Here is a 25162-nt window from a genome sequence, read left to right as displayed (position 1 = left end):
TTTGTTTTTTTTTTTTGTTTTGTTTTGTTTTGTTTTTCGAGACAGAGTTTCTCTGTATAGATTTGGAACTCACTCTGTAGACCAGGCTGGCCTCAAACTCAGAAATCCGTCTGCCTCTGCCTCCCGAGTGCTGGTCTTTTTTTTTTTTTTTTAAAGATTATTTTTACATTTGTATGTCTGCACATATGTAGAGGCCCAAAGAGAGGTTGGATTTCCTGAAGCTGGCGTTACTGATGGTTGTGAGCTGCCTGATGTGGGTGTTGGAAACTGAATTGGGTCCTCTTGAAGAGTAGTAATTTCTCTTAACCAGCCCTCCAGATCCTTTTTTCATTTTATTTTGAGACAGGATCTCACTACTTTTCCCAAGCTGGCCTTGGTCTCACTATGTAGCCTGTGCTAGCCCCAAACTTGTGATCCCCTACCTCATCCTCCTGATTAGCTAGAATCACAGCTCCATGTCACTATGCCTGGCTTTGGCTCTATTGCCCTTATTCTTTATGGAGAATGGAGTTAGCCCTTGATTTTTCTACCTCAGCTCCCTGGACATATCTGAGTGGGACAAGGCCTTGCTATGGGAGGTGTCTTGGGTACACTGACTGGTGTGTGGAGCACAGTTCCCTGAATTGTAAGAATAATGTCTCCACAAACTGCCACCCACCCTCTGGTGGGCAGATCTGTCCTCCATTAAGAGCCCACTTTACACTTCAGTGGTGACGATTGGCTTTTGTTACCCTGCATCTTACCCAGGAGGCCAAGCAGGTGGCTGGGACCTACCTGCGGCGAGTAGGTTGTTTGTGACCCAGGATGCTTTGAGAGCTGAAGACCTTGACAACTTGGTATCTTGAGGATGGAGAATGGATGGACCTGCCATTTGTTCTGGACCTCTTCCTGTTTAGCCTTAGCTGGGTCCCTTCCTGGGGCAGGATGGCCTTTTCTGCTTTGGATGTCTTCTCCATAAAGAGGCTAGCAACTAGGACCACTGAGATTTGAGGCTATAGACTCCATGACAGCAGACACCGGACTTGTGACCAAAGAACAGCCCATCAAACGTCTGCAGTGGTGCCTGACATTTATTGGCATCAGTGAAATGTGTGAGAGGGGTGTTGGGAGATGGCTCAGTCAGTAAAGTGCTTGGATCCCCACAGCTATGTGAAAAGCTGCTTATAGTGGCATGTGCCAGAATTTCAGTGCCGGGAGATAGAGGCAGGCCAGCAAGTTTAGGTAAAGTTCCAGGTTTAGTGAGAGACCTTGTCTCAGAACAACTGAAGACAGCAGATGGAACACACACACACACACACACACACACACACACACACACACACACACGTTGGAGGAGAGTGGTCCTCTGTGGGTCTCAGCTTTTACGTGTACCCAAGATTCTAGGTTGGATATTTCTGACAGAAAATGAGGAGATAAGACATTCTCTGCTCAGCTCAGTGTGGCCAGGACACAGACACATGCCTCTTGGTGTTGGAGGTGGCCAAGGTTGTCACAGAGTGCTTGGCTCTAAATCTGTATTTTGTCATGAACTTTGTTACCTAAGGGCAGGCAGCAGCTTGGGAACTTCCAGGAACACCTACAATGAAGCCTCTGCTTCTCCCATGTGCCAGCGGCGTCTTATGTGTTCCATCTTCCAGAACCACCTCCTGTGGTCACGTGTTCTCTGAATGGTTTTCTTCTGCTGTTAAACAGATTTTTGAGAGGGGGTCTCATGTAATCCAGTTGTCTTCAAATTCTCTGTGTAGTAGAGGGTGACCCTGAACTCCTGGTCCTCTTGCCCCTCCTTCCTAGCGCTCAGATGACAGGTGAGCACAGATACAATTTGAATCTGATTTCTGAGTAATTCCTGTCTTTGGGCGAAGGTGGGAGGGAGCTCGGCTGCCTTTGCCCTCATTGTTGGGGAGTTGCTGCCTCTCCACCAGCCTGCTTTTAGTGGGTGCTTGGTGGTAGGTTCATTTCCAGAATTAGTTATTTCACGTGGTTTGATGAAAATCAGAACAACCTGGGCTTTTCTTCAACAATCTGAAACTACATCAGTTTACAAAGACACAGGAGGCAGGGGAGGTACATCCATCCCAACACAGTCATGAGCCACTGCTGGACAGGCAGATGGACAATTTTGATTTTAAATTTGTTAAAATTACATTATCATTTGGGGAGTGCATTCCGTGACAAAAATTTGGAGGTCAGAGGACACCCTGTAAGAGTTGGTTCTCCCCTCCACTATGTGGTTCTGGTGATCCAACTCAGGTGGCCAGGCTTGGCAGCAAGAGCCTTAATTTACCTGAGCCCTTTTCAAAGACAGGTTTATTGGGAATGAACATTTCAGTGGGACTGAAAGTGTTATAGTAAGTCACATGTGCACTCAAGGTGGCAAAGAAAAGAGCTTTTAATGAGAAAATATCCCTTTAAAAGTTGCACGAAGTGATTTGTGATGGTCACTCTTGACTGCAACAGGCTGGCAGCAGTCCAAGGTAAGGTAACAAGAGGTTGCCGACCAGATGTCCTTCAGAAGTTCTCTGGGTGAAGTGGGAACAGCCTGTGTAGAAGGCTGCCATTCTAGCAGAGTCTCCTGGGATGGTCTTGTTATCACGGGTGTGTGAGAGAGATGTCCTCTCTTGTAACTCTCCAACGTCATTACTAAGCTTTGACACGAGTGATTCCATTTGGATTCTGACAGCTTCTACTTAGGGAAGAATTTCACACACTGAGGAAAATGTATGCTGGTGGATAGGAAGTGGGCTCCCTCTGGGGAGCTCTAGGTCCTTCCATGTGTTAGCACATGGGCCTGGGAATGGAAATGTCACAGGTATGCAGTGGAGGGTGTGTGTGTGTGTGTGTGTGTACATGTAAAGAATACTGAAAAGTTCTCATCCTCAGTTTCCTCATCAAGTTCAAAGTTCTCCATTTTCCTTAGCACTTGGAAAAACAAATTGGGTTTCTCAGATGGGAACATGTGTTTACAACTCCATGGGTCACTTGTAGCTTATGAAGTAAGCAACTGGTAACTTCTGTTTTTCCAGAACCTCTTGACTGCTTTAGTGACACTGAGTTAATATTCTTATGTTCATTAGTCAGCAGTTGTGTTGCTAGTCTACTAACAAAGTAACATATTCATGGGCCTGGTGACCAAACCCACAACCTCATGCATGCTAGATGAGAGCTCTACCACTTAATTGCAGCCTCAACTAGGAATAAACTGCTTTAAAATTTTCTTTCCTTTTTTAAAATTTATGTGTATGGGTGTTTTGCCTATGTGTACATCTGTATATCATATGCATGCTTGGTGCCTTCAGAGGACAGATGAGGGCATCAGATGCTCTGGAGTTACAGATCCTTGTTAGCTGCTGTATGGGTGCTGGAAATTGAACCTGGGTCCTCTGGAAGAGCAGTGAGTACTCTTAAGCACAGAGCCATCTCCCTGGCCCCAGTGACCTGGTGCTTTAATACTTTTTCCTACTGCATAGCACTTCAGCCTTTTTAGTGTTTATTTACTTTTTGTGTGTAGGTGTGGTGTATATACGTATATTCATATCTATGTGTGGGTGCATCCATGCATATGTGTGTACATTTGTGTGGATGCATAAATCTGACCCTGAGTCTCAACCACTCTCTTTCAGTAAGCAAGGCCTCTCATGGCATCCAGTGCTCACCAGTTCCAGCTAGTCTTGCTAGCTGGCCTGCTCCTGGCATCCCTTGAAAGAGAACACTTTTTTTTTTTTTTGGTTTATTGAGACATCGTTTTTCTGTGTAGCCCTGGCTGTCCTGGAACTCACTCTGTAGACCAGGCTGGCCTCGAACTCAGAAATTTGCCTGCCTCTGCCTCCCAAGTGCTGGAATTAAGGGCGGGCGCCACCATGCCCAGAGAGAGAACACTTTCTTGAACCTAACTCCTTCCCCAAAAAATCTCTCAAGGAACTGAAAGTTGACTCAAGGGTTAAGAAACCTTGCTACATGACTGTGTAGCTTGCTCATGACTGTGCAGATCCAAGTTTGGATCCCAGAGCTCACATAACAAGCCAGGCTTGGTCTTGTGCATAAGCCTGTGACCCCAGTGCTGTTGCCTAGCTGAAAACTGTGAGTTTGGAGGAAGACTATGAATCAAAAGAATAAGGCAGAACGCCTCCACTCCTACACAGGCACACCACTCATGTAACACATATGTATTCCTACCACATGTACATACATACACACACATAGGAAAAGAATCTATCAGGAAACATAACTACAAATATTGTGGGGGCTAGGGGTGCAGCTCAGTGGTAACACATTTGCCTAGAATGAACCCAGGCTCAATCCCCTTTACCAAAACAAAGAACAAAACAAAAACCAAAAAAATACTTAGAAAACACTAAGAAAAATGATTTAGTTATAGGTTTAGGAAGTTCTCTCGGAGGAGATGAACTTTAAGCTCGTCTTTGTGAAAGATGATAATGCACATACCAGGTAAAGGAAGAGCAGTGGGCAGTTGGTGGGGCAGGAAGGACATTCTGGACAAAGGGACAGTATTATTCAGAGAGCCAGGGAGAAGAAAAACCCAACGGCAAGGCCAGGGAGTTAGTGTTTGGCAGTGGCAGTGCCAGGGGTTACTTTGGACTTAGACAGAGTACGGGAGGCCAGTAAAGCGCGCACACAAGCCCATTTGGATCCTGAGGCTTGGAGAAGGTCAGTAATGAGTTGATGGGAGAAATTTCACCAGAGCAGTGCCATGTGGCTTACAGTCCAGTTAAAGGTAAGGAGAAGTGGATGGAGGAGACCCAACAGTGTTGGCAAAGCAATTGGATGTTGAAAACGAGAAAGGAGGAGGCGCCAAGAATGAAGCCCGGGATTAAGTGTCCATGGAGCTTCGGTTTTCTAAATGGAGACTACAGAAAGGAACAGCTTATGGGAGAGTGGGAGGAACCATTCTTTCTCATTCATTCATTCATTCATTCATTCATTCATCATGTATATACGATGTGCATGCCATGGCACACATGTGGAGGTCAGAGGACAACTTTCAGGAAAAAGTTTTCTTTTCTTTTTGATACAGGGTTTCTCTGTGTAGCCCTGGCTGTCCTGGAACTCACTCTGTAGACCAGGCTGGCCTCGAACTCAGAAATCCACCTGCCTCTACCTCCTGAGTGCTGGGATTAAAGGCGTGTGCCACGATGCCTGGCTTTGGAAAAAGTTTTCAATCCTCTGGGTTTGGAGATCTTGCTTAGGTCCTGAGGTTTATGCAGCAAGTGCTTTTATAAACCCTTGAGCCATATTGCTGACTGAAGTGTTCTCTTGAAGTGGCAAAAGTTTGAGACATCCAAGGTGACAATGTTGGAGTCGTATGGTATAGACCTGCTGCTTAGGAGAGAGGGTCTGATTATAAAAAGTTAATCTGTAAGTATATTTGTTTACAGATAGAGTCTCATAGCCCAGGCTGGCCTGGATCTCACTATGTGGTCCAGGCTGGTTTCAATCCCATGATTCTCCTGCTCCAGCCTCTCTCATGCTGAGTTACATGCATAAGCCACCAAGACTGGTTGGTGTTATTAAAACTGTGGAAATTGACAGTGTGTGCAGATAGTGAGTGTACATACAGTGAGGAGGGATGAGGGCTTATGAAGATACTGGAGGACCTCCAACATCCCAATGCTAAGTAATGGAGGAGAATCCAGAAAGGCAAACTGAGAAAGGTAGAAAGAGTCCAGCGATAGACAGGTAACAGGAACAAAGTATAGTGTTCTTTTGGCCTTGTTGGCCAAACATGAAGATTCTGTGGGTCAGAGACAAGGAAGATCTTTGGGTTCATTGAATTGGGCAGCATAGAAGTAACCAAAAATTAGATTATTTCTGGAAAATACATTAAGAAGGTAAAACGATGGGCTGGTGAGATGGCTCAGTGGGTAAGAGCACCCGACTGCTCTTCCAAAGGTCCGGAGTTCAAATCCCAGCAACCACATGGTGGCTCACAACCATCTGTAACAAGATCTGACTCCCTCTTCTGGAGTGTCTGAAGACAGCTACAGTGTACTTACATATAATAAATAAATACATCTTTTAAAAAAAAAAAAAGAAGGTAAAACGATGAATGAACACTACAAATTATCTTTCAAATGTATAGGTTAGTACCCCACCCCAAATACAGGACATTTCTGTGGGAAAAAAGATCAACCACAGGACCTTTTGTATGTTCATCCATGTGTGTTGGTGAATATACACGTGTACATGAGTGCATACGTGTGGGAGCTAGGGCATGACTACAGGTGTTATCCTCAGGAGCTGTCCACCTCATTGTCAGCATCCCATCAGGCAGGCTCTCTAGCCTTCCAGTACCGGAACCTGTCTGTATCCCTTCCCTAATACTGCAAGCGTGCTCCACTGGGCCCACTTTTTATATGGGTTCCAGGGATTGAGCTCATGTAGCTTCATGGAGACGCCTACATAGCAACACTTCTGATTGACCTCTTTCCCCGGATGAAGCACAGGATCTCAACTGGTTATGAAAGTGTAATTTCTCTGGGAGGCATTTGTCAGTTTGGATGACTAAGAAGCTTAAATTTGGAGCTGGAGCAATGGCACAGTGGTTGAAGCACATGGTAATCTCCCAGAGGCTCAGCGTCTGAGTCTCAGCACCCCTGTCGGGACAACAGCCACTGGGGATGGATGTATACTCACCGACAAACACACAGACACATGTAGATAAAAATAAAAATGAAATCATAAGAAAGGAATTTGAGCTTGACAGTGGACAAGAGAGACAGAGCCCTTTGAAACCTTAGAAAGGTGGGCAGTTAGCACTGAGACCTGCCCTCCTTTCGGAGGAAGCTGGACTCTCCAGAGGGCAGCATGCTGAGTACCTACCTGGCACATAGGAAACAAGGAAACAAGAAAAAGTTATCTTTCTCCACCTGGGTTCTGGATGGTGAGAACTTTAAGATCTTTCTTGAGAATTAAAAAGCACATTTTGTCCCACATGTATTTGGGTCTGGATTATAGTGGATAAAAAATTAAAAGTCATACCAGGTGTGGCACACCTTTAATCCCAGGACTTAGGAGATAGAGGTAGGAGGATCTGTGTGAATTCAAGGCCAGCCTTGTCCACATATTGTGCTCCAGGACATCCAGAACCTATACAGAGAGACCCTGTCTCAGAAGAAAAAGAAAAGAAAGAAAAGGAATCACATACACAGTTGAGTAGGTACAAGAGCATCTAGCAAACCCAAAGGAAACCCTACTTGGAAGAACATACCCTCTGTGTGGGCATCCCAGTCCTCTCCACAAATGAGCTCATAACAAAAAGAAGGACACAAAAGGGGAAATGCCCAGAAATCCATGAAAGACAGCACACTACAGAATTAGACTCTCCGAGGCATTACTGGCTACTGAATCCTGAGGGATGCTCAATAAGAACAGTGTATCACCTCCAAAATAGAGACTACACAGAGAACCCTGTCTCAAAACAAAACAAACAAACAAAAGACCAAGAGAACTGTGCTGGTTAGCTTTAACTGTCAACTTGTCACAATCTAGAATCAACTAGAAAGTTCTTTTTTTAAAAAAAATGTTTTCCAAGTTTTAATTATGTGTAAGCATGTGCCATCAGAGGCCAGAGGTAGGTCGTAGGGAACCAATCTCCTACCCTGGAAAGGCAACAGTGGTGCCTTCTCCTCCTCCCATCCTCCTTCTGAGCCATCTTTCCAGCCCTGGGAAGAGGTTCTTAATGAGGAATTACCTAGATCCAGTGGGCTTGTGGTGTGTCTGTAGGAGACTGTCTGGAGTGTTCATTTACATAGGAGATCCAGCCCATTGTGGGCATTCCCATCCTTAGGCAAGGGATCCTGAACTGTATAAACAGGAAAAAGAGATGGATGGATGAGAGGAAGCAGACATGGGTGCATTTGATCTCACTGCTCTTGACTGTGATGTGGCTAGATGTCTTAAGTTCTTCTCACCTTCCCTGTAACTGATGGTAACCTGGAACTGTAAGCCAATAAACCCTTTACCCTTAAGTTTTTTTGTTTGTTGTCAGCAACAGGAGTGAAACAGGAACAACTATGCTTCTGGTAACACAAAGGTAAGTATTTAAAAGGATGCTTAAGCTGGTCCTCTCAGTGGTCGAGTGTGAGGCGCTTGGATCCCAATACCACAAAAACAAATAAATAGTGCGCTTCAGTGGTGCTTCATCTGCTCACTGTATAGAACTGAAGTGAGAATGGAGAAGTGGGAGATTCTGGTGTCACCCTGGAACAAGCACAGATCCGGAGCACGGGAAGAATGGGAAGGTTTATCCTGTATCCAAATGAAAAGAACAAAGAGAATGTTGGGAAGAGCATATTCCAAGCATAGGCGTGGGAATCTTCTAGAGGCCATGCAATAAAAAGGACTCCTTGCTCTGATGCAGGAATCCCAGCGTGCCCTTGTAAATTGAGTATATTTAGCTTGCACACACACAGCAGTGGAACTGTGGGATACTGAGGACAGAAATCTTGAGTATGGGCAGGCAGAAGACAACGGAAGGGCCATCCATAGTTTGGCTTGATGGTAACTTCTCAGCAGGAGCCAGGGAAAGTAGAAGCCGCCCTGCAACAAGTGACACCAGGACCTGAGGAGAGCACCACTGTCGCTCTGGTCCTAGCTAGAGCATCCTCTGGAACCTGCTTGGGGATAAAGGACCGTGCATTGTCCCTCAAGAGAGACTTCTCAGAACCGGGCAAGACGAGCCCGGATGGAGCTCTTCCGGAAGCCTTCTAGCGCGAGAATTTCCTCCAATCTCGTGAGAGCGGCAGCGGCATCGGCCGGTGCGTGCGTGGGCCGTGGGTTCTGGAACGCGACCGACCGCTGAGGAGCCCGGCGCCATGTTGGCCCGGAGGGGTACCAGGGGAAGCGCTTGAGGCGGCGGGCTCGGAGCGGAGCGGGGACCGACAGGGCCGGCCGGCAGGAGCCCGCCCCTCGCGCCTTCGGATCATGAACCGAGCAGAGGCCGTCGAGGTCGCGGTGGCGGGGCAGGTGCCCTGGCGGCGCGCGAGCTAGAGATGATGCCATTTGCGGTGACCACCCAAGGAGCACAACAACCGACTCCCGCCCCGAAGCAGTTCGGCATATCGTCCCCCATCAGCCTGGCCGCCCCCAAGGACACAGACCGCGAACTCACCCAGAAGCTGATGGAGACCCTCCAGCCCTTCGGGGTGTTTGAAGAGGAAGAGGAACTGCAGCGCAGGATTTTAATTTTGCAGAAATTAAATAATCTGGTGAAGGAATGGATCCGAGAAATCAGTAAAAGCAGGAATCTTCCACAAGCTGTAATTGAGAATGTTGGGGGGAAAATTTTTACGTTCGGCTCTTACCGACTAGGAGTACACACGAAAGGTGCAGATATCGATGCATTGTGCGTTGCACCAAGACACGTGGATCGAAATGACTTTTTCACTTCCTTCTATGACAAATTGAAACTACAGGAGGAAGTAAAAGACTTAAGAGCTGTTGAGGAGGCCTTTGTGCCGGTTATCAAACTGTGTTTTGATGGAATAGAGATTGATATTTTGTTTGCAAGATTAGCATTGCAGACTATTCCAGAAGATTTGGACCTACGAGATGATAGTCTGCTTAAAAATTTAGATATTAGGTGCATAAGAAGCCTTAACGGTTGCCGGGTAACTGATGAAATTTTACATCTAGTACCAAACATTGACAGCTTCAGGTTAACACTGAGAGCCATCAAATTATGGGCCAAATGCCACAACATTTATTCCAATATATTGGGTTTCCTTGGAGGTGTTTCCTGGGCTATGCTAGTAGCAAGAACTTGCCAGCTTTACCCAAATGCAATGGCATCCACGCTTGTGCGAAAATTTTTCTTGGTGTTTTCTGAGTGGGAATGGCCAAATCCAGTGTTGTTAAAAGAACCAGAAGAACGAAATCTTAACTTGCCTGTATGGGACCCAAGAGTGAATCCTAGTGACAGGTACCATCTTATGCCTATAATTACACCAGCATACCCACAGCAGAACTCCACGTACAATGTGTCTGTTTCAACCAGGATGGTAATGATTGAGGAGTTTAAGCAAGGGCTTGCTATCACACATGAAATTCTGCTGAATAAGGCAGAATGGTCCAAACTTTTTGAAGCTCCAAGCTTTTTTCAAAAATACAGGCATTATATTGTACTTCTGGCAAGTGCACCAACAGAGAAACAACATTTAGAGTGGGTGGGCTTGGTGGAATCAAAGATCCGAATCCTGGTTGGGAGCCTGGAAAAGAATGAGTTCATTACTCTGGCTCACGTGAATCCCCAGTCATTTCCAGCACCAAAAGAAAATGCTGAGAAGGAAGAATTTCGTACTATGTGGGTGATCGGGTTAGTGTTGAAGAAGCCAGAAAATTCTGAAATTCTCAGTATTGATCTCACCTATGATATTCAGTCTTTCACAGATACAGTATACAGACAAGCAATAAATAGTAAGATGTTTGAGATGGATATGAAGATTGCTGCAATGCATCTAAGAAGAAAGGAACTTCATCAGCTACTTCCAAATCATGTTCTTCAGAAAAAGGAAACACATTTAACAGAAGGTGTAAGATTGACAACTGTGAATGATAGAAGCCTTCTCTTGTCTATAGACAGTGAAAACAGCATGACTGCACCTTCACCTACTGGCACTATGAAGACAGGTCCACTGACTGGAAACCCTCAGGGCAGAAGCAGTCCTGCTCTGGCTGTTATGGCAGCATCTGTGACCAACATACAGTTTCCTGATGTTTCCTTGCAGCATGTGAACCCCATAGAAAGCTCGGGGATTGCACTGAGTGAAAGCATCCCTCAGATTCCCTCACAACCTACCATTTCACCACCACCTAAGCCTACAATGACCAGAGTTGTTTCTTCAACACATCTGGTAAACCATCCATCTAGACCTTCAGGAAATACAGCAACGAACATACCCAACCCTATACTAGGAGTCTAGAAGACAATCTCACCTGATAAGAAGAAAGGAACAAGAAACCCAACAGAAGGGAAGGAACCAGATAGATGAGTCCAGCTTAGACACCCCCCAGACAGCAGCTTCTCTGTCGGCCTCTCAGGAAGCACCTGGGAACAGACAAGCCTGGTATCCCTGTTTTTCCTAAAGATCCTATTCCTTTTATTGAGAGTTCAATAAAACAGATTGAATGGATAGAAACTACCTCAAAGGCCCTTACACAAATTCTTGCCAATTGAACTTGTTGCTTTCAGATGCTGAGGGAACCAACCAGACTACATATGACTCAAAATAGATTCACACTCGATTGATAACCTTTTTACTGGCCTAATCTTGAACCGAAGTCTAGATTAGCATTCAAAACCAGAAGTATTGTTCCTCATGCCTCAGACCATTAGCATGTTGATAGTAGTTACACGGTGTTTCAGAGAGCTCTAATTAGGAAAGAGAATCCCCTCCAGCTGTATTTATATTTCTGTCCTTGACTGACATTAGAATTGGATTTATGTTTGATCCACTGTTGGGAAATTTGCAATACAACTATCAGAACCCTTATTTTAGTACTTTATGGGATTTTTAATTTTAATTTTTCCATTCGGCACTAGAACTAATTTTTGATTTTCCACTTTGGTGAATTTTCACCTTTTTTCATCCCTGAAAAGTTTTCTTTACTAATTTTAAAGTTGCATGCTATTTTTGTAGTAATATACTTGAGAAAGCACGAACTATGTATCTCAGTTCCCAGGAGGTGTTTACACCCTCTCAGGTGGAATGTAAGCTCTGAGGGCATTTATTTGACATCAAAACCATAGTTACTAAGTAGTTGGTTTCTGTAGGACAAGATCAAGAAATGGTATATGGGTTTTATCTGTAGAATTGTTTGGAAGAATGTCTAATCAGCAGTGAGGTATTTTCTCAGTTCCACATTCCTTTCTTCTTAATCATTTGTCCTCAAACAAAAACTTCATCCTCTTTGCATTAAGCATGCATGCATGTTGCTTCTTAAAAGTCCAGAATATTAATATCTAAATCATAATGTGAATTCAAAAGGTTTTTGACCACATGACACAAAACATGAAATTCTGACTTTGTGGTTAATATCTCAGGAAAACTTGGGTCAGTGTTCTGTTCTTGATCTCCATGGATGTGAGATTTTCTAGATCACAGAGTATATGCTTTGGAAGAAAACTAGTTTCCAATTTTAAATATGTAAGCAAAAAGGCATTTTTACTCTTAAGAACTTTAAGCCATGTTTTATTTTAATGCAGTACCAGAATTTATCAGATTATATGTGTACAGTCATTCAAAAAAATAATTTCCACAAAGCACTTGCCATCTAGTCAGCTTTCTACTCTTTTACCAAGTCTCAGGGATACTATAAATTAGAGCTGCTTCTCAGTAAAGTAGCAGAGTCCCCAGATGTAGTAACTGTGAGGGCCGCTGATGTCACTGAATGATAGCTTTAGTCGTCTTAATCCAGACACAGCAAACGTAACAGCTCTTCCAAGCATCCAGGTCTGCCTCTCCCTTTCTCTCTGAACTCCTTTCTCTTCTTCCTGTTTTCTCCCATGTCAAGTCAGAATTGCTTAGCCCTTCTTGTCCTTCTAGATTAGCTTTCAGGGTTGAACTGTAGTCTTTTTCCCTTTTAAACTAAGCACTAATTGAGACTTTCTGATACCCAAGACTGCCGGACCTCTGTCTGTCACACCTCTGCTCTGTGCATGTTCACCCTGCCCTTCTACCAGCATAAGAAAGTGCATGGCTCTTGCATTCCGAAAAGCCATGGTGTCTGCTGGAGACGGCCAGGCACAAATTTAGTCTCCTCATTTTGTTTACACATTGGAAAAATGTTTATTAAATGTTTTGTGTAAATATGCCTTTAAAAAAAAAAAAAAAAAAAACCAAGCAGGAAACTTGGGCCTTTTGAAGTCTAGTTTTTATTACGTGAATACCAGACTATTTTTTCATGTGATGTGCATAGTGTCTCCTGACTGGAGTTTGCTGTTATGTGGTATCTGTACTCCTTGTATTTTCGAGCATGATTTTGAAAGCAGATAATGTATTTCTCCATTACCAACACAATAAAAATAAATGCCAAACAACTTGGAACTAAAACACTGGCCAGATGTTTAAGTCTGATCTAAGAATTCAGATGTCCTTTTTCTTTTTTTAGGGTTCTTGAGATGGAGCCCAATGCCTTGTATGCACAAGGCAAGCTCTCTGCCATAGAGCTGCATCCCTGGACCCAAAAGCTTCTCCACTGTTCTGAAGGAGGTGGCAGGGCTGGTGACTTTTCCACCTTTATGACATGGAAAGCACGGGGTGTAGCCCCTGTGGAGGACACACAAAGGGTTCAGATGTCAAAAGGAAAGACTTTAAAAGGAAGCCAGGAAGGGAGTCAGCATTGTGGGTGCCAGGGCTGTAAGCATAGCCCTTGGGAAGCTGAGGTGGAGGGTGACTTGAGCTTGGGAGTTGGTGAGCAGACTGTTTAGTGGGACCTGAAAGGATATGCTGAAGGACGTGGGGAGGGGCAGAGGTGTACACCTTAAGTGAAGATTGTCAGTGTGGCGGAGAGAAGGGTCTAGGAGGAGGCAGAGCTTCTGGGAAGTGGAGATTGTCCGCATTGAGGCGTTGGACAGACTGAGATTATCGAGCTGCCGAGGACCGGGAGGGAGGAGCTGCAGGGAGGTGGAGCTTGTTGGTATGGGGCTGGGGAGCTGCTGCTGAGATTGAAGGAACATACCAAAATGTGAGGACATGGGGTGCAAGTGAGAAAAAGTTTGCATAGGGATGGGGGTGGGGGTCCCACATTAATGATAGGAGCGACCTTTCTAGAGAAGGAGGGTGCTTTATGACATGCTTGCCCCGGATCGCTTAACTGCAACAGAACATAGCAAAGCAAATGAACAGACTTCCAAGTAGCACACAACATTAAAATCAGTTCTTTAACACTGAGCCTTTGGGCAGCCTAGCATGATGATTACTGAACTTTTCCTCTGAAGGGCTGGCTAGTGAATAGTTTCAGCTTTGGGAAGCCGTATGGTCTCTGTCACAACCACTTAACTCTGCCCTATAGAGTGAAGAGATAGATAATACAGCAGCAGATGGCTCAGGCTGGATTTGTCACTATCCCTACTCCCAGCAAGCATTGGCCACAATAATCGCATGGACATTTATCATGGACCCCTCTACTGAACAACAAGTGCATATGCACCCCATTCGCAGGGAACTAGTGGGCATGTGTAGCTGTCAGAAAAAAAGGGTCGATCTATTTCTTTTTGTTTGTTTGTTTGTTTTGTTTTTGTTTTTTTGAGACAGGGTTTCTCTGTGTAGCCCTGGCTGTCCTGGAACTCACTCTGTAGACCAGGCTGACCTCAAACTCAGAAATCCACCTGCCTCTGCCTCCCAAGTGCTGGGATTAAAGGCATGCACCACCACGCCCGGCTGTCAGATCTATTTCTAAGTATTAACATATGACTGTAGTATTGTAAGTTAGAACTCAGTAACAAGCCAAGGCTAACAGGATGGCTCAGGAGGTAAAGGTACGTTCTGTAAAAGCCTGGTGATGTGAGTTCAATCCCTGGAACACCATGGAAGTAGAGAATAGACGCCTGAACCTTGACCTCTAGATCTCTATATTCTAACTGTGGCACATGTGTGCCACATTCATACACTCACCCTCCCTCCCCCCCCCCTCTCACACACACAAAGAAAAAAAGCCAGATATGGTGATGTATGTCTCTGATCCTAGCAGTCAAGAAGTAGAGATAGGAGATTCCAGAGTTTGAGGCCAGCCTGGGCTAAATTAATGGGACCATCTCAATAAACAATAAACAACTCTGATAAACAATCGTGTGGGCATTTCACAGGCCTACACACAGGGTGTTACTTTTTCCACTCTTAGATCTTTGCATCATGTTGTGAGTATTGATATGCTTCATCTCGGTGGTTCATCTACCTCACCCTGTAGTTACCTGCAGTGTGCCATGTACAGACAGTACTTTCCTTTATATGGTATGGTGGCAGAAGAGTGCAAGAGCCTCTTGTCTGATGGTAACCAAGAGACAAGTGCACTCTTGAGAAGTGATAGCCCAACGTTAGAAACAACGCACATAGAAACCTGATCATCAGTCCGGGTATGAGGGAGTGCCACCTTCTTGCAGTAAGAATCCTAAATCTGTGACGTCAAACAAGCCATGGTTTCATGCAACCATGAAGATGTGGCTGGTCATGCTGAGGAAGAAAGCAAATCCTCCCAAAACACATAAAGTGGGGATGTAATTTATATAAGGTTCACGTACAAAGCAGAGTGGTATAACTCAGGGTTCTAACTGTGTGACAGGGCATGTGCTTTAGTGCTTGCCTGGAATCCCAGCACTCAGGAGGCTGAGACAGGACATCCCAGGCTCAAAGCTAGCTTGGACCACAGAGCAAGCTTCAGGCCAGCCTTGATACCTTAGCAAGACCCTGTTTCAAAACAGACCAAAAATCAAATGGCATTGTCTTCATTTTATTTTCTTCATTTGCTGTGATAAAATAGTTTACAAAAGCAATCCAAGGGAGGAACGTGCTTACTCTGGCTTCCAGTGCAAAAGGAAGGCACGGAGGCAGGCCAACACACTTCATTGGCAGGAAGCAGAGAAGTAAATGCAAACTGTGGGCAGCCCAAGATCTCAGCCAGGGAATGGTGTCGCCCACAGTGGGCAGGTCTTCCCACCTCATAACACAAAATAAGCCCCCATCTTGCCCAGAGGGGGGTTCTGAACTCTGGTTTACAACAGTGACCATCACAGGCAGTAAGAACTAGCTGTTTGCCTTTTGTGGCAAGAGAGGGGAGAGCAGCAGATCGCAGTGGCCATATTTTTGGGTTGGTGGTAGGTGCAACAGTGTTCTTTTTTAATCTCTGGAAGTTGTGGACGCCACCTTGTGTGTGAAATGGCTTATAATTAGAAATGCAATGCTAAATGTGATACTTCCTAGACATTTGGAGATCAGCTAGGCGTTGCAGTTGGCCAGGGCATCACTGGAGTTGATTACAGGTCTGTTTCTTTCCATATACTGGGTGCTACATTCAGGACAGGTAGTGTGGCTTCCCCTGGTCCCCAGAGCCCTGGGCTGTTTCCACCTTCAGCCTCACTGCACTGCTTCATGCCTCTCCTTTCAGGGTTGTTGAGGGCAGGATGATTTGGGGGAAGGCCAAAATATTGTTTGTGTAGTAGTACTTTCATGGTGATGTGACCAGATAGGAAGAAGTAACTTAAGGAGCTAGAGAGATGGCTCATGGTTAAGAATACTTCCTGCTCTTCCACAGGACCAGAGTCCTATTCCCAGCACACACATCAGCTGATTCACAACCAGATCCAGCAGATCTAGCGCCCTCTTCTGGGGTACCAACACAGGTTTTCATAGATAAACATACATAAATGACAACATAAAATCCTTTAAATATATTTTTATAGACAAATAACTTGAGGGAGGACTTCCTGTTGCTCAGGGTTCAGGGGGCACAATCTGTCATAGCTGGTACTGCATGGTGGCTGAGTGTGGCTCACAGTTTGTGTGCAAGTGCCATTACCCACTGAGTCATCTTGCTAGCCTACTTTATCCACGTATAGGGTCCAGAGCTCCCCAAGTAGGCAAAAATGGCTCCTATATGGACAGGTGTCTCCACCTTAGCTAAGGTAACCAAGAACCAGTCCCTACTACATGGTCAGAGGGGATTCTGGATTGTGTCAAGTTGACAAAACCAACAGCCACAGCAACTTAAGAGTTTATTTGAGCTCACAAGTTGCAGGGATGCTGCATCATGACAGGAAAGGCGTGACAGTGAGAGAAGTCCTAACTATGGCAGAGAAACATGAATGCTTTCTCCTATTTTGTTTTTTTTCTTTGTTTATTTGTTTTTTACCAGTCCTAGAATACTGTTACCACTAAGACCTTAAGTCCTTAGTTAGACATCCCGGGAATCCCCCTCACAGACTCAGATGTGTATCTCCTAGGGGATTCCAAATCCAGTTGGCAATGAAGCTCAACCATCACTGTCTATACTCTAGTGTCTCTTGTAGCTTTTTTATTTTTCCTTTCAAAGTCTACTTTTAATGATGGTTCCTAAATGCTTTAACTCCCTTCTAGCCCACCACCCACCAGGAGTAGTGGAAAAGAAAGGATACGGGAGAAGTGGACCTGTTTACAAATTGGTTTTTAGAGCAAATCCCATCTGCATTGTTAGGAAATCAGCAGTTTAGTTCACAGATCAGCAGTGGCAGCTCGATCTGTTTGTAAATACTTTACAAATGTATCAGCAGCCTAGTGGGGTAGAGTCCGGATAACAGCATGAATCAGCAGTGGTGGCATAACCTAGCAGAGTCAGCCAGACCTCAACTGCATCAGCATGAGTCAGCAGGAGGGACCAGAACCAGCAGGGACGCCAGGAGAAGTTCTTAGCTGTGCCTCTCTCAGTAAAGCAAAGATCAGCGAAGATGCGCGAGACCAACAAGGGTGGCAGAGCTCACTCTACCAGTAAGCCCCTCTTACAGTCTGTTGAGCCCTATTTATACTCCTTGCAATCATCGCTTGTCCCCCATGGGTCTTGCCTCACCGTGTGTCTTGTCTCAGCAAAACTCCATGTGAATCTGTCTCAGATGACATCACTCTGCCAATCAGCCCGAGTCTGCAGAAGTGGCAAGAAGCCATAGTACACCACCAGAAGATTTTTGGTGCATTTCTCTCTATGGAGTCACAACAAATGGAGCTCAACTATGCATTGTAAGTTGGACCAATACATGCATGTTGTTAGCGAAGGATCCTTCATCATGTGTCCTTTCACGTGCTTGCTTTAGCAAAACATCCTCTCTCCTGTGTGTGCTTCAGGAAAACGGTCCTTCATGAGTCTGCTTTAGCAGAACACCACCCAACAGAGCTAATTTTCCAAAGATCCCTTAAGTTCCCACTGCAGTCTCCCGTGGAACAGGTCCCAGCAAGAGCATCCCTCATCCTTCATCCTTCATCAGCTGGAATCTCCAGTAGACATGGGAGAATGGTGTCAAAGTTACTGTGCTAGGAAGAGAGAAGAAGGAGCGCTGAGAGGCCATGCCAGCCTTCCATGGCACAGCACACAATGCCAGCCTTCTGTGTCACAGCACACACATGCTTGCAGTCCAAGAGCTCGGGGCCCAGAACTTGTGGAGTAGTTAGCTTTCTTTGGTTTTTGGTTTTTTGGTTTTTCAAGACAGGGTTTCTCTGTATAGCCCTGACTGTCCTGGAGCTCACTTTGTAGACCAGACTGGCCTCGAACTCAGAAATCCGCATGCTTCTGCCTCCCAAGTGCTGGGATTAAAGGCATGTGCCACCACGGCCGGCCCTTTCTTTGTTTTTGAAAGGCTCATGAAACGGTGCTTGCTGTGCAGGCCCCCAGCACATGTACCAACTCTGACAATCCCTGTCCAGACTCCAGCATTCAGGAGGGTCCTCGAGGCCGTGGGTTGGCAACCTCGCAGAGTCAGTGAGCTCCTGCTTAGTGAGGAATTGTTTCAAAAAATAAAAAGCAACTGACCATGGCACGGCTATTGATCTCCACATACATACATGCACACATGAGTGTACACACGCAGGCTCATGTGTTTGCTTGTGGTTCACTTAGGTAATCTCTCTTTGAGTGATTAGCGTTTAGTTTCTGTGTGTGATTTGGCACACATGGAGGTCAGAGGGCAACTCTGGACTTCTCTCCTCCCACTGTGTGGGTACAGGGAGTTAACTCAGGTCATCAGGCTTGGGAGCAGCTTTCCTTACCCACTGAGCCAACTCACCAGACCATCAAATGTATTTATAACTGAAGAAGTCTTTTTTGCCACTTGGCTGGCCACGATTACGGAATGACATCATCTTCTCAGGCCTCATTCACATTCAGCTGTGAAGTCTTTGGGAACCACGGTCCAACCCTGGGCCCCAAGGATCCATACCTCTGTTTCACATGCAAGATGCAGTCACCCCCCTCAAGGTCATCTGGTGTCATCAGTTCAAGCCCTAAGTTTAATCATCTTAATAAGGTAAATGAGGTGTGGCTGAGGACGCTGGGTAAAATCCATAAAGTGCAATTCTTTGTTTTGTGTTTTTCCAGACAGGGTCTCTCTGGAACTTATTATGTAGACCAGGCTGGCCTTGAACTCACACAGATCCGCCTGCCTCTGCCTCCTGAGTGCTGGGATTAAAGGTGTGAGCCACCTTAAAGTGCAATTCTTGGGAAACAATTATTTTAAAGAGTTCTTTGTGTGTGTGTGTGTGTGTGTGTGTGTGTGTGTGTGTGTGTGTGTACACGAGTGCAGTTGCCTGAGGGGCTAGGAGAGGGCATCAGATCCCCTGGAGCTGGAGTTCCTCGTGTTTATGAGCTGCCTAGGTGCTGACTACGGACCCTGGGTCCTCTGGAAGATCGGCAAATGCTCCTAACCACTGAGCCATCTCTCTATCCCCAGCTCTCCCACCCCAGCTCTCCAGTCCCTTTGCAGTAATGTTTACTCCTTTTTGAAACCAAAACTGCCTGCCCAACACCTGCAGCCTGCAGTGGCAAGGCAGGCACAAGTGACAGTGTCAGCAAGCAGCAGGTGGGAAACAGAACAGTGCCACTAGACCCAAGTGACTTTCTTTCTTTCTTTCTTTCTTTCTTTCTTTCTTTCTTTCTTTCTTTCTTTCTTTCTTTCTTTCTTTCTTTCCTTTCTTTTTTTCTTTCTTTCTTTCTTTCTTTTGTTTTTTTTTTTTCGAGACAGGGTTTCTCTGTGTAGCTCTGGCTGTCCTGGAACTCACTTTGTAAACCAGGCTGGTCTCGAACTCAGAAATCCGCCTTCCTCTGCCTCCCAAGTGCTGGGATTAAAGGCATGCGCCACCACACCCGGCTCCAAGTGATTTTCAAGTCCAGCCATAGTTCTTAGGTGAAGTTTCGGGGCCCACGGATAATCTCTTGGCTCTGACCCCTGTGCTCGTAGAGTCACTGCTGGGTCCTCCCTTCTATTCTGGGGCACCCATCCGTTTTGGTGACAGCATGCCTGTCAAGCATGTCCTGTTGGTGACCCGTTCACTGCATGGCCTCTGTCATGTTCGGTCCTGGCCATCTCCACTGACAGAATTTTCTCAGGAGCCTTGTGGGCTGCATGGGAATTCACTGCACTGCAGTGAAGCCACGCCCACAGACAGTTTTGAGCCAGGCCTTCTATTTTTAGCCTCCATAGTCAAACAGTGCGCTAGAGTTTCCTTGAGGTCCTCTGGCCAGAGAAAAATCCACGCAACCCCCTCATCCCTTGAAAGAGGCTCCTGTGAAGTGGAGCACTCTGAAGTATGAGGGGTTTGGTCTTTGTTTTTAGGATTTATGTATTCATATTTTGCATGTATAGCTGTTTTGTCTGCATATATGTGCACCACAAGAGTGCCTGGTCATGGACTTCAAACTGTTTTTCTGCATTTTTTTCTCTCTTTTCATCCTTCCTCCTCCTTCCCTGTGGAGTGCCCTGACTTCTCTTCTGCGGCCAGCTGAGCAAGTCTCTCAGATCAGAAGGAACATATGTGACAGGGACCAGACCCTGGTCTACATTTTAAGAGCAGCAGATAAGGACTTTGATTTATTAGGAAAGTTTCCTCTCCTGTACACTATGACCCTGGCAGTGACCTCGGCAGAGAGGTGAACCTCTGAGGATGCTGCCTAGCGCTTGCCCTCCCACCTCAGACACACATATACTCCATACCAACCACAGAGCCAACTGGGCAGCATAGTGACTTCTAAACCAGTTTGGATTACATAGGGAGTGAGAATAGAAGCCTACTAAATCTAAGTATGGTTTTATGCATGGACTCTACTCTGTATTAGTTAGTTCTGAGCTTGCACAAACGGGTGTACAATAGTCAAACAGATTTGGAGTGTGTGTGTTACTTGGAATGAATCTCTCAAGGCTTGCAGTTGCTCTACCACTGAGCCACACCCCAGCCCCTCACTGGGGGATGCTAGGCAGGAGCTCTACCACTGAGCCACACCCCAGCCCCTCACTGGGGGATGCTAGGCAGGGGCTCTACCACTGAGCCACACCCCAGCCCCTCACTGGGGGATGCTAGGCAGGAGCTCTACCACTAAGACTTCTTCCCAATGCAGAGTCCTCAGTGCCACACTGCACATAAAGGGCCATTCTCTATGTCCTAAGCCTGATAGAAGTGTTGCATTTCAGTGTTCCCCCTGATCTCCCTGATATGCTCAGGTTCTGGGAATGGGCAGTCAGAACTTCCCCCTGCCCGCCTGTGTCCACACATGCCTGCTGTGTTGCAACTCTGCTCCAAGAACACCAGGCAAGCTGTTGAATCCCAGCCACTGCACAGCTCATGGTGAACAGGGGACGCTTCCCAGTTGCAGATGCGCTAGCGTGCACAAGAAAGTACACCTGGGAATCGAAGTAGGACGCTCGCATGTTCTTTCAGCGCTTGAAAAGCATGCCCTTCCAGAGACTCTTATCTCCAGTTAGATGTGTTTACAGTTAAAGGAATGCTTTCTCATCGCCGCTTAAGACCAAATAAAAACAAAATCCTGGCTCTCTGCCAGTTCTCCCTTCTTCCTAGTTTGCTCTCCCCAGAGGCCATGGCATTCAGCTGTGAGCTATTTCTTGTTTAGCATTTGTGTGCGTGCAGGGATGCCTGTGGGTTTGGGTGTGCATACGTGGTTGTACATGTGGCGGTCAGAGGATAGCCTCAGGTGTTGTTCCTCGGGTGCCCTCTACCTTTTTTGTTTGTTTGTTTTGAGATGGAGTCTCTCATGGCCTGGACATTACCCACTGGGCTAGGCAGGCTGGCCCTCGAGCCCAGAGCATGCCTGTCTCAGCCTTCCCAGTGTGTGGGGATACAAACACCTGCTGCCTTGGCCAGAGTTTTACATTGCTTTCTGGGAACTGAACTCAGGTCCCCAGCCCCAAGGCCATCCTTGAAAATGGCACTATCACTTTTTGAGTGTTAGAACTTTGGACATGATCCAGTGATTTCCTGCCAGACGAACCATCTGCAGTGCCCTATCTGGTTGATTTCTCCCCATTCATTGTGGTCACAGTTTAAACCAATTAAAAGCATGATCTTAGGGGCTGGAGATGTAGTTGAGTTGGTAGAGGGTTTGCCTATCATGGAGGAAGCCCTGAGTTAGATCTCCAGCCCCACATCAACTGGCTGTGGTGGCAAAAGCCTGCATCCCAGCACGGGGACGAGAGAGGCAGGAGGATAAGGCTTCAAGAGTCATCCCCATACACAGTGAGGTCAAGGTCATCAGTCTACCAAGCGGGAGTGGAGGCAGAAGGGTCTTGAGTTTAGGTCAGCCTGGGCCAGAGAATGAGACTCTGGAGCCAGGCGTGGTGGCGCACGCCTTTAATCCCAGCACTCGGGAGGCAGAGGCAGGCGGATTTCTGAATTCGAGACCGGCTTGGTCTACAAAGTGAGTTCCAGGACAGCCAGGGCTACACAGAGAAACCCTGTCTCGAAAAACCAAAAAAAGGAGAATGAGACTCTGTCTCAGAATAAGCCTGTCAGGGCTCTTGTTTGTATTTAATACTTAGTATGCTGAAGATCAGGGGGTGCCAAGTGTGGTGGTTTGGATAAAATAGCCCCCATATGTTCATATGCTCAAATGTTTGGTTCCCAGTTGGTAGAGTGGGAAGGGTGGGAAGTTTGGGAGGGGTGACCTTGTTGGAGGAGGTGTACACTGGAGTAGGCTTTGAGGTTTCAAAAGCTCACAGCAAGGCCCGTCTTCCTGTCTCTGCCTCATGCCTGCCCATTAGGATGTAAGCTTTCAGCTACTGCTCCCGCACCAGGCATCCTCGGAAGTGGGAGCAGCCCTCAGTTAAATGCTTCTTTTCACATTGCCTTGGCCATGGTGTCTTCACAGCGGTAAAACCGTACCTGAGACTCCAAGACGGATTTCTCTCGTCTGAACTTTGTTTGTTGTCATTGATGATGACCGCACTTGTCACCAAGAAGATTCTAATTAATTAATTAATTGATTGAAAGAGTAGCCTCATGGTATTCCTTCTGCTTTAGCTTTCCAAGTGCTGGGATTACAGGCATGAGTTATACCATGCCTGGCAAATTACTTGTTAGTAATTCAGTGGTTTTTTTTCTTTTTTTCTTTTCTCTCTCTCTGATGTTCAGATGCAGTATTCTCTTTGTTTTAGATTTTGTGTGTGTGTGTGTGTGTGGCTTATGGATGGCCTGATGTGCATGGTATCATATGCATATCACGGTGAACATCCTCAGGTGCCAACAACTGTTTTGTTTTTAAAACAGGGTCTCACAGTGGCCTGGAATTTGCTAGCTAAGCTAGGCTGGCCGGTTGGTCAGCAAGTGTCAGAGACCCTCCTGACCTACCCCCCCCATCCCACCCCCACCCCCCCACCCCCCCCACCCGCTGCCTTTGTCTCCTGAGTGCTAGGATTAAAGGTGTGTGCCACTATACCTGGCTTGGTTTTGTTGTTGTTGTTTTCTTTTTTTCCTTTTCCTATGAGTTCTGGGGCTTGAATTCAAGTCCTGGTGCACCACAAGGGCTGTACCCACTGAGCCGCCTCCCCAGCCCCGGTGGTCTTTGTTGTAACCTTCACTTCATTTCCCATTTCTCAGCTGACTAATGATGTCAACCAGTCTTTAATGTGCTTCAGTTTTTTACACCTTAAGAAATAGGACTGAAGGGGGGCAGGGAGGGGCTGAGAGATGGTTCTGTGGTTAGCGCACCAGCTGCTCTTCCTGAGGACCTGGGTTAAGTTCCTAGCCCCCACAAGGAGCCATAACTATCTGTTACTCCAACTCCAGGGGACCTCATACTTTCTTCCCTGCCTTTTTCTGACTCTGTGGGTACCAGGGATGCACCTAGTACTTGTCAGTGCATGCACTTTAAAGCACACATACATGCAGAATAAAAACAAAAAGGAAAGAAGGAAAGAGGACAGCCGGGCGTGGTGGCGCATGCCTTTAATCCCAGCACTTGGGAGGCAGAGGCATGCAGATTTCTGAGTTCGAGGCCAGCCTGGTCTACAGAGTGAGTTCCAGGACTACACAGAGAAACCCTGTCTCCAAAAAAAAAAAAAAAAAAAAAAGAACAAAAAAGAAAAGAAAAGAAAAGAAAAGAAAAGAAAAGAAAAGAAAAGAAAAGAAAAGAAAAGAAAAGAAAAGAAAAGAAAAGAAAAGAAAAGAAAAGAAAAGAAAGAGGACCAGTGGGGGCTGTTGAAATGGCTCAGTGGTTAAGTGTACCTGTCACTCTTGCAGAGGACCTGAGTTCAGTTCTCAGAACCCACGGGTGGCTTGCAGTCTTCTATAGCTTTAGCTGGAGTGGATACAACAATGTCTTCTGACCTTTAGGTCAGAAAGCCTATGTTCTACCAGGCTTACACGTGGAGCACAGACATTCATGCATGCAAAACACTCATACACACTAAATGAATAAGTCTTTAATGAAATAAAGAGGGGTTGTAGAGAGATGGCTCAACCATAAAAAGCATTTGCTGCTGTGCTAGAAGAGCTCTGAGCCATGAAGCCATCTTTCTAGCTCCTCAGCGTACCTTTTCTGTACAGGTTTCCCCTAATGAGTTCCAGTCAGTCAGAGCTACATAGTGAGACTTTGTCTGGGGGTGGAGGGAGGCAAATTTAAAGTGGATTCATTACCTAGAAAAAGGCTGACCACGTTTGAGGAGGTTTTTATCACTTATTCCTAAGTGGTTCTTTAAAAAATAAAAAAAGTTAATGGTTTTACTTTGAGGCAGCGTGTTGCTCTCAAGCTGCTGTGAGTTCCCCACGTAGCTGAGGATGACCTTGAACTTCTGATCCCCTTGCTTCTACCTTCTCAGTGCTGGGGCAGATGTGGATCACTACACTCGGTATATGCGTGCTAGGCAAGGGCTCTACCAATGGAGCCACATCACTGGGTCACTCATTTTTTTTTTTTTTTTTGATACAAAGGCTCATTATGAAGATGAAGATGAGGTTGGCCTTGAACTCACAGAAGCCCATCTGCTTTTGTCCTTTAAGTTATGGGGATTAAAGATGTGTGTCACCACACCTGATTTTTCACTTTTTTTTTCTTTTTTCTAAAGACAAGAGTCTTGCTATGTAGCCCAGGCTGACCGTGAACTCAGCCTTCCTGCCTCAGCCTCCTGAGTGCTTGGGTTACAGGCCTGCACTGCCCTCATGGCTGGCGGGTTACAGGCCTGCACTGC

The 25162-nt window shown here is 46.0% G+C and overlaps 2 protein-coding genes across 2 annotated transcripts in view; both read left to right on the top strand.

Annotated features, from left to right (window-relative positions):
• Window positions 1-25162, top strand: part of Radil (Rap associating with DIL domain) — a 61096-nt gene that overhangs the window by 4353 nt on the left and 31581 nt on the right. The window lies entirely within an intron of this gene.
• On the top strand, window positions 8825-11161 carry Papolb (poly(A) polymerase beta). Its single transcript, XM_021186660.1, has one exon. The coding sequence runs from the start codon at window positions 9009-9011 to the stop codon at window positions 10935-10937; it is 1929 nt and encodes a 642-aa protein (XP_021042319.1). The 5' UTR covers window positions 8825-9008; the 3' UTR covers window positions 10938-11161.

The sequence above is a fragment of the Mus pahari genome, chromosome 23 (genome assembly GCF_900095145.1).
Source record: "Mus pahari chromosome 23, PAHARI_EIJ_v1.1, whole genome shotgun sequence".
NCBI classification, from domain to species: Eukaryota; Metazoa; Chordata; class Mammalia; order Rodentia; family Muridae; genus Mus; species Mus pahari.
Note: the sequence above shows the minus strand (reverse complement) of the source record. Positions and strands in the feature narration are given on the sequence as shown.

Excerpts from the sequence above, each read along its gene's own strand:
- Papolb (XM_021186660.1), top strand. The coding sequence starts at position 9,009 with ATGATGCCATTTGCGGTGACCACCCAAGGAGCACAACAACCGACTCCC.